Raw genomic sequence first — 8,971 nt, 5'->3', positions numbered from 1 at the left:
AAAAATCAATCCGACTTAGCATAAAAGAAAAAAAAAAAAAAAAAAAGACCCTAATTGTTAGTAGGCTACACATTACTAGTGTTGTGGTAAATAATTAATCCTTTCAAGTTAATCCACCAAAAGATTTGATTGTCTTCATAATATTTAGAAATATTTAATCAAAAATCTGAAAAAAAGGCACCTCTTGAATGGTATTCCTCTGATGACATCAGTTTGTCAGATGACTATGGCGCCATACGGTTTTTGGACAGCAGAGCCAGGCCAGCAATATGAGACCAGAAGTTAGGGTGGAGCTGAAGATAGGATAACCCGCCCCAACTGCCCTAACTTTACCTCAACTATACCAGTACTAAACCTAACCATAATGATGTAATCTCCACCCTATCTTCTGGTCTGAGAATGCTGGCCTGGCACTGCTTTGATACAGGCCTATGGCTCTGTTGACTTTTGCAACAGTCAGTTTGTTGTGAGCTATAGAGCTGGTGAGAATGTGTGCTAAAATCAAGCCATACCCTCTATTTTTTTTTCTCTTCTAATATTTCATTTCACCATAAAGTTGGTCGCAACATCCAGTTTACACAGACTTTATAGCATGTATTGTGGTTATGTTAACAGAACGTGTAACTGCAGCGCACTTAGAATAAACATACTTTCCCTGTTGTCTGTTGGTGTGGCCACTAATCATTTTAGTTTTCTGTTTTTGGTGTGAACGGATTAGCCAGTACAGGAAAATGTCATTCAGATATCATGCAATGCATCACTTCACACCAAATGAAGAAACCTGATTTGAATATCAAGATCCGTTTGATGAGTGTTGCAGCCAAATTAGTAACAAGCGTCAATAATCACTAACAGTTAATATTATTAATGGACGATTTTGAATAACAGAAACCAGTTAAACCGTAACACTAAACACTAAAACAGACTCAATAGATCTATAGCCAGCCTTCAAAGGGTCAGTTTGTGTGCTTGTTCTCAATCATTCATTAATATGTCCAGTCATTAGATTTAATGTATATTTGGTTGCCAAGTCCATTGTTAATGCAAGATTAGCCCAGTTATCTTTTAAAGGGATAGCTGCTGCTTAAACAACGTATACAGGCTGTAGGCCTATGTGATTTCAAGACTTGCATCCTGCTACAATTCATTGAGACAAACGTTGGAAGACATAGAAATGTTGTTGGGTCATACTCGCACTACAAAATGTGTGTGTAACTCAAATACATAAAAATTGTTAAATAGTGATTAGCTGAGACTGGACTTTACTGTGTTAATATGTCTAAATGCATCACCCCAAAAACTGTTTCATTTTTTTTTCTTTCATCATGAAGAATCCTGGTTTTGGCCTACTCCAAAAGCTGTTTTCAACTTCCTTGCTGTATTAGTAAATAAGCATTTTTTTTATGAAAACAAAATATATGGAAATAAAAGTGTGCAATTTCTTTATAATTTTCTCTATTTATTTTTTAACTTTTAGTTGACGTTATGCATTATTATACATTTATGTCCACATACTATACATTTACCTCCTTAGTTACAAATTCCATAATTCCAAAAATTGCTATAATGGCATCATCATTTCAAGGGGTAAGCATGCATTTTGATCACTTTATCTTTTGTTTTGATTTTCAGCTTCACATAAGACTTGTAATGTTAAATTAGGCTGTAAAACGGTCAGCCATGTGTTACCTTTCTAAAGGCATAGTTATATTCTCAGCATATGTTATGAAATATTTTAATTCAGCTTAAAATGGTACAATGCAACTTACGAACACTTAAATACATTATTTATCTGACAGAACGTCTAAAATCTAACAAATAAAAAAATAGCTACTTCATAAAACTGAAAAAGCCATCCATTTCAACGTAGTTTCCAGCTACTTTTAATCTCTAAACACACACACACACAAACACACACACACACACACATGTTTGTTTTTGTGAATTGTGGGGACTCTCCATAGGCGTAATGGTTTTTATACTGTTCAAACTGTATGTGCTGTTGCCCTACACCAACCCTACCCCTAAACCTACCCCTTACAGGAAACTTTGTGCATTTTTACTTTCTCAAAAAAAACTCACTCTGTATGATTTATAAGAGCTTTGAAAAATGGGGACATGGGGTAATGTCCTCATAAGTCACCTTCTCCTTGTAATACCTATGTCATACCCATGTCATTATACAAATTTGTGTCCTCATATGTCACAAACACACACACACACACACACACACAATATCTAATGTAATGTAGATAACTACATTAGATACAGTAAATTACAATACAGTAAGTTACATGTCTGTATCCTTAAAATTAACTTGGAAAAAGATTTACATTCATTAATGTCTAGCTGGTTAATATTGTTTTTCTAGGTCCATCAGAATGGTACAAAGACTATCCCATTGCCGAGGGTAACCGCCAATCACCTATTGATATAGTCCCTGCAGAAGCTGTATTTGATGCCAGACTGTCTCCTATCTCGCTGTCTTACAACAACTGTACCTCTGTCAGCATATCAAACAATGGCCATTCTGTGGTCGTGGAGTTCATTGACTCAGATGAGAGATCAGGTTGGTATCGGTGACAACATTATTACCACTTTAAAATGTCACTGTCATGGTTGGTTGATTGGTCTCCTGATATTTGGAGAAGAACACAACTTTGAGCTGGCAACTTTTAGTTCTGTTTTTTTTTTTTTTCTTTTCTTTTTTCATATTCAAGTTTTTATTCACAACAAGTTTCTGCATCTTACTCTCAGCTCTCATGTTGTGCGCCAACACTGTGAGATTATTTGAATGTATAAAATAGTTTTTGGTAATTGAAGCTGAATTTAGATAAATATGAATATTAGATTAAAAACTTAATAATTAGATTTTAAAAAAGCCTTAAACGAAAACTGAGGTTTAAGTTGAAAGACTAAAATGACTAAAAACTTAAAATTACTGCTAAAATGAAAATGAAAACTGAAGCTGATCCACAGCAAAAAAAGAAAGAACTGAAAAATTCAGCTTTATCTGCACAAATGACCCTGTCAGTTCAGTTCTCATCTCACCTTACCACTTGAGCTCTGGAATGTAATGACTGTTGAATGAAATTGCTCACATAAAAAATAATAACTCTGTTAATTCTGCAGTCGTTAAAAGGGAAGAGAATTTGTGGTTTCTCAGCCCTCTTAAAGGGGATCTATTATGCCCCTTTTTACAAGATGTAATATAAGTCTCAGGTGTCCCCAGAATGTGTCTGTGAAGTTTCAGCTCAAAATACCCACAGATAATGTATTGTTCCAAGCTGTAAATGCCATTTTTGTGTGGAAGCAAAAACTTGCTGTTTTCGTGCATGTATCTTTAATGAGCTAATGCAAATGAGCTGCTTCTCCCCGCCCCCTTTCCAGAACAGCGCTGTGCCTTTACAGCGCGTGCCTCGGGCAAAGCAACAACAAATGAAACATCTGTTTGGTTTTGATTATCAAAGATCTATCGCGGTCACTCTCATTTGACATTGCAGTTCTTCGTCATCATGAAAGTTTATTATTTGCATGCGTTTTAAAACCATATCAGTTTAAACTTCTGATATATGGTTTTCTGAGCACACACTCCAGAAGCACGCTCACAGAAAGCTGGCTGTCAGAGGGCACATCGCGTGAGTGCTAAACTAAGTTCACCTTTACATCGTATTCTGCTTACACTCTCAAATACACACAAGGTTATGTCAAAAACACAAAGTTCGCATAAGCACAGTCGGTTATGTCTGTGAACATAAACAGCTGGGAAAGAAATCGCATGTGTATATTAGATGTGTGTATTCAAGTGACAGCAGTATAATATACAGTACCTACTGCTGTCTATGCTGTTAATATGATATGATATACCAAAAGAAAAAATAGAAAATCACTCACTGCTCTTGACTGAATAACTTTAGTTGCTTCAATAAGAACACATTTCTTGAATGCTGCTGTTAAATGCTCTGGCGATGAGATAAACATGGTGGACCGTGTACAGCTCACTCAGGGTGGGAGCTAAGCTAATAGGGCAGATCTGTTGCCAGTTGTGAGTGGGGCCTGTTCCAATGTGACGTCACTTTGGAGTACATTCCTGAATGGCTCATTTCGAGACACTGTTTCTGATTTATGGATAAAAATAACAAACAGAGTGGATGGATTACTACCACAGTAGGGTGGTTGTGTACAAACACTGTGGACACATTATTATGTTCAAAAACAATATAAAAGTGAATTTTGTGTAACAGGTCCACTGTAAAGGTTTGGGAAGCAGACGGATGCTTAAGTTGTCATTGTGAAATTGTTGAGTTTTTAAAGTTTCCCTTATAAAACATCCCTGTCTGTGAGAAAGAGATCTAGGCAATAAGCAAGAAAATGAGAGGTGTATATATAGTAAAGAGAGGCTGGAGACAGACTCATGGCTCCAGTCGGAAGACAGATTTGTTTTTTTTAACTTTCTGCTCTGACTCAGTGAACTGAACTATAGTGGACATATTAGGTATGCAAAACACCAAGCACCTATTTCAGATACTCTTTTTCTTCACTCTTCATTGCACTTTGAGTGATTCTTTAAAAAAAAAAGGCGATATTCACTTTACTGTACATGCAAGTCAGGGGGGCATTCACACAGAACGTGTTTTTGCATTCCTTTGCACATGCTTTTCCATTGTTTTTTCTGTGTAAACATGCTAGACAGATGTGTTTGACTGTTGCACTTGTTTCTCGGATGTTTAGCAGTTTCTCACGCATGACGCAGCATTCTAAAACATGGCACTCAAGTTAAAAGAAGCTTGTGTCTCTACACCTTGCACTTGTTTTTCATTCCTGCCCTGTTTTGTTTTTTTAAATGCAAAAACACATTCGATGTGAATGGCCCCTTAAACTGCTCTTTCCTTTTGGCAGTGATCCGGGGAGGTCCTCTGGAAAACATGTACAGGCTTAAACAGTTTCACTTCCACTGGGGATGCAAGGGTTGCAGTGGCTCTGAGCATACGGTTGGTGGGAAAACCTACGTTTCTGAGGTGAGGGGGCAGAACAGGGACTCTCCGTCTGCTCTGTGTAGCCTATATACTGTATATTATATTTGTTTACACAGTCTTCGTTATCACAGTCTTTTGGCCTGAACTCTGTCTCTCGTCTCTCTCCAGCTTCATCTGGTTCATTGGAATGCCATTAAGTACAAGTCCTTTGGTGAGGCAGCAGCAGCACCTGATGGCCTGGCTGTCCTTGGCATCTTTCTGGAAGTTAGTGTTAGTGGGAATCAGCACTCATTTAAGGGAACCAAACCCAAAAATGAAAATTTGCTGAAAATTTACTCACCCTCAGGCCATCCAAGATGTGCATTGTTTCTTCATCAGAACAGATTTGGAGAAATTTAGCATTACATCATTTGCTCACCAATGGATACTCTGAAGTGAATGGGTGCCGTCAGAATGAGAGTTCAAACAGCTGATAAAAACATCACAATAATCCACAAGTAATCCACATGACTCCAGTCCAATTAATGTTTTGTGAAGCAAAAAATATGTATTTTAGAAGAAACATATTGTGGATTATTGTGATGTTTTTCCATTGCAGAGCTAGTGATGTAATGCAAAATTTCTCACAATCTGTACAGATGAACACACAAACTCATCTTGGATGGCCTGATTATGTGTACATTTTCAGCATTTATTTATTTATTTTTTGGCAAACTATTCCTATTAAGACAAATAACAAAATAATGTAGCATTAGTTCAAGAGCATGTGGTTTTGTATTAGAATCAGTCACTATTCAATTTGGGATAAGAAAAAATAAATAAATAAACAGATCCACAAAATAACACTTTTTAATATTACAAAAATCAAGTACAGAAAGATATAAATATTTACAGTAAAATGCATATTATACCTATTCTAATAATGTTTTTTATTTTTTGTTTCAGATAGGTGATAAGCACAGTGCTCTTCATCAGATAACAGATTCCTTGTATATGGTTAAATTCAAGGTATGTGTATTTATGTAGTTTAATTTATGAAAAATTGGGAGGATACAAATTTATTTATACTTTAAGTCTTCATGTAGCTTGCCAAATGGATACGGCACTTTAGTCCCCTTTTTTTGCATCTGAATGAATTTGGAAACACCCAGATGCCTCTTTGCATGTGATTTCATTTGGAAATATTCATCTTGAAATATGTTAATCAGGTTCTAAGGATTCAAATGAGCACCTCTACGTTTTTTGTTTTTTTTTGGTCAGAGTGTCTATGACACTACCACAGATTAGTGGTTTTGTATTTAGAATATTTGACTTTCCTGAATTATCTGGTTATTCAGCATTTTTTTTAACCTTATCTATGCATTTCTAAATGAATTAAATAATTTAATTTTATTCATTTTCTTCAATTATACTTACGTGTTTGACATTTTAGTTGAATTTATGCAAAGACCCTAACCAAATATCCGGTAGTGTAGAAAACTAAATGTAATATATTGAGAATTGGCCACTGAGAAAAACATAGGCCTATTAGTCAACCACTAATCAAAATATTGTGGCACGTGTCTTCTTCAGTATATTGTGGATACAGCCCAGTTCAGAGCATCTTTATTTCCCAAAGCTCTGCATTACAGTCCAATAATTTTATGCTAGTTTTTATTATTATTTTTATCTCTTGTAGGGAAGTGTTGCTGATTTTAAGGGCTTTAACCCAAAGTGCCTCCTGCCGAACAGTCTGGAGTACTGGACATACCCAGGCTCTCTCACAACTCCTCCACTGTATGAGAGTGTTACATGGATTGTGCTGAAAGAACCTATTTATGTGTCAGATAAGCAGGTGGGTTGCTTTTGTGATTGAGGTTTTCTTTAACTTTATTAACCTTATTTATAAACTGTATTGCTAGTGTTTGCCATGACCATCATCTGGTCTATTGACAGATGTCGGTTTATGAAAATGAATGGTTGTGGAGGGAGATGGATGTGGGAAGCATTGGTAAATCATTGGTAGTGATGTAAATTAGGGATAATCCACAGTATCCCAGAATGCTGGGGGTGACAGTGAATCTGGTCAGAAATGATTTCATCTGCTGACATGATTGCATGTCTGGTTTCTGTAACTGATTTTGCATAAGTAAATGATTATATATTTGTGTGTGTGTGTGTGTGTGTATATATATATATATATGTGTGTGTGTGTGTATGTCTAGGTGTTTAAAAGTGTCTGATTGAGTGAGCAAAGAATCCTTGTGTGAAATAATCCTTTTGTAGTGAAAGGGGTTCAACTCAGAGTTTACGTTTCATTCAGAACAAAAATGTGCACATCTTGCCAACATTAAACAGAGCTGAAATCCTACAGTGGATTCATCACATTATAGAGGTAATTTTAGCCCCAGATTTGTGCAATATACACTACAGAAATTATTTACCAGGTTTTAATCAGCAAAGATGCATTAAACTGACAGGTGACAGCAAAGACATTTATAATGTAACAAAAAAATTTTTTTCAAATAAATGCTTTCGTTTTAAACTTTCCAATTATCATATCAAATATATATCACAGTTTCCACAAAAATATTAAGCACCACAAACATGATGTGACACTGAAGACAGAAGTAATGGCTACTGAAAAATCAGCTTTGCCATCACAGGAGTAAACTACATTTTAAAAATAAATTAAATAATAATAAAAATGTTTATTTAAAAATATTTATTTAATTTTAATATTATTTAACTTTTTTTCACAAACAGTTTTTACTGTATTTTTGATAAATGCAGCTTTGGTGAGCATAAGAGCCTTTTTTTTTTTAAGTTTTAAAAATTCTTACTGACGCCAAACTTTTGAATGGTATATCCTTTGCTTTGAAGTGTTATATTACTAGATTTGCATTTCAGATACATAAGTCTATGTCCATCTGAAAAACTGCTGTGGATTTGGCCTCTGCCTCTTGTCTAGTCCCTCAGACTTTGTACTAGGAAATTGAATTAAAGTAAGCATGAGCAGTTTGGCATGTTGGCGGCATGGTTGTGACAGTGGCCTAGTGTGTCTGGCATGAGGCCACAAGACTTTGATCTTGTACAGCTTATTAAAATGATTGACGAGCTATAAGTAGAAAAAGCTCAGGAGATTCACCTATTACATAAGACTTGGTACCAAAGTTGATTTCTTCTGCAGTGCAGCTTGTCACTTTGCCAGGTTCTGTCTTACATGCTGTTTTTCATGCTTTTTGGACTTAGATGGGAAAGTTCCGGATGCTGATGTTTAATGGAGAGGAAGAAGAGGACCGAAAGCGTATGGAGAACAACTACCGACCACCACAGCCACTGAAAGGCAGGACAGTTCTGGCCTCTTTTAAGTAGCCTGGTTGTTTATTGGTGACCTGAACTGCCTAGACCACCAATTATGATCAACTATATTTCTAGAATCACCTCAGAGATTGAAGCATGAATAATAAGGGTATGGGGTTTGTTCAATCATGTCACTCTCTGTCTGTTGCTTAAAGGTTTTGGCCGATGACCTCAAACACAGTTTGACTTTGACATTGAGCTCTTTGAATCCGAGGCTCTACATTTTTAGATCCCTTCTCATCCACCTTGATCAGGCTTGTGCAAACAGATCCTTGTTGCAGGTGGCTGAGATATTTGTTCTTTCAAAGGGTCCAAGCTGATGGGGTCTGATAAGCTGGCTGCCGTCTGCTTTCTCACTGCTATAGGAAAGGGTCAGTAATCCAGGATCCTGAAATTTAACCCCTTAGTCGCTACCAGAGGCTCTTGCTAACTTTTGATATAGGGCATGTGTGGTGTTATTTAAGCTTTTCATAGTAAGGCTCATGGTGCTTCCAGGAACATAGTCCTGGTCGTGGCTGGGTGGCACTCCATTAAGAGTGAAAGTTGCATGAATGCTTGGAAATGCCTCAGTAATGTAAGTAGATAGCATTTCTGTTTACTTGATTGTTGTGACTCCATGAAGTAAGTCTTTACAGAATCTTTATCAACACTGC

At 36.4% G+C, this 8,971-nt stretch overlaps 1 protein-coding gene across 2 annotated transcripts in view; it reads left to right on the top strand.

The window, feature by feature from the left end:
- Positions 1-8,501, top strand: part of LOC107728705 (carbonic anhydrase 7-like) — a 9,681-nt gene extending 1,180 nt beyond the window's left edge. Inside the window, exons 2-9 of one of the 2 annotated variants that reach the window (XM_016538988.1) lie at positions 1,359-1,384; positions 1,535-1,587; positions 2,372-2,569; positions 4,900-5,018; positions 5,145-5,240; positions 5,922-5,984; positions 6,655-6,810; positions 8,208-8,501. In XM_016538988.1, coding sequence (XP_016394474.1) covers positions 1,359-1,384; positions 1,535-1,587; positions 2,372-2,569; positions 4,900-5,018; positions 5,145-5,240; positions 5,922-5,984; positions 6,655-6,810; positions 8,208-8,330 — 834 coding nt within the window. In that variant the 3' untranslated portion in view covers positions 8,331-8,501. The remainder of the gene's footprint in view (positions 1-1,358; positions 1,385-1,534; positions 1,588-2,371; positions 2,570-4,899; positions 5,019-5,144; positions 5,241-5,921; positions 5,985-6,654; positions 6,811-8,207) is intronic. The other variant, XM_016538989.1, reaches the window with a different exon arrangement.
- The last annotated feature ends 470 nt before the right edge of the window (positions 8,502-8,971 follow it).

The sequence above is a fragment of the Sinocyclocheilus rhinocerous genome, unplaced genomic scaffold, assembly GCF_001515625.1.
Source record: "Sinocyclocheilus rhinocerous isolate Xijiao unplaced genomic scaffold, SAMN03320098_v1.1 scaffold1509, whole genome shotgun sequence".
In the NCBI taxonomy this organism is placed as follows: Eukaryota; Metazoa; Chordata; class Actinopteri; order Cypriniformes; family Cyprinidae; genus Sinocyclocheilus; species Sinocyclocheilus rhinocerous.
This window is presented reverse-complemented; position numbering and strand designations above follow the sequence as displayed.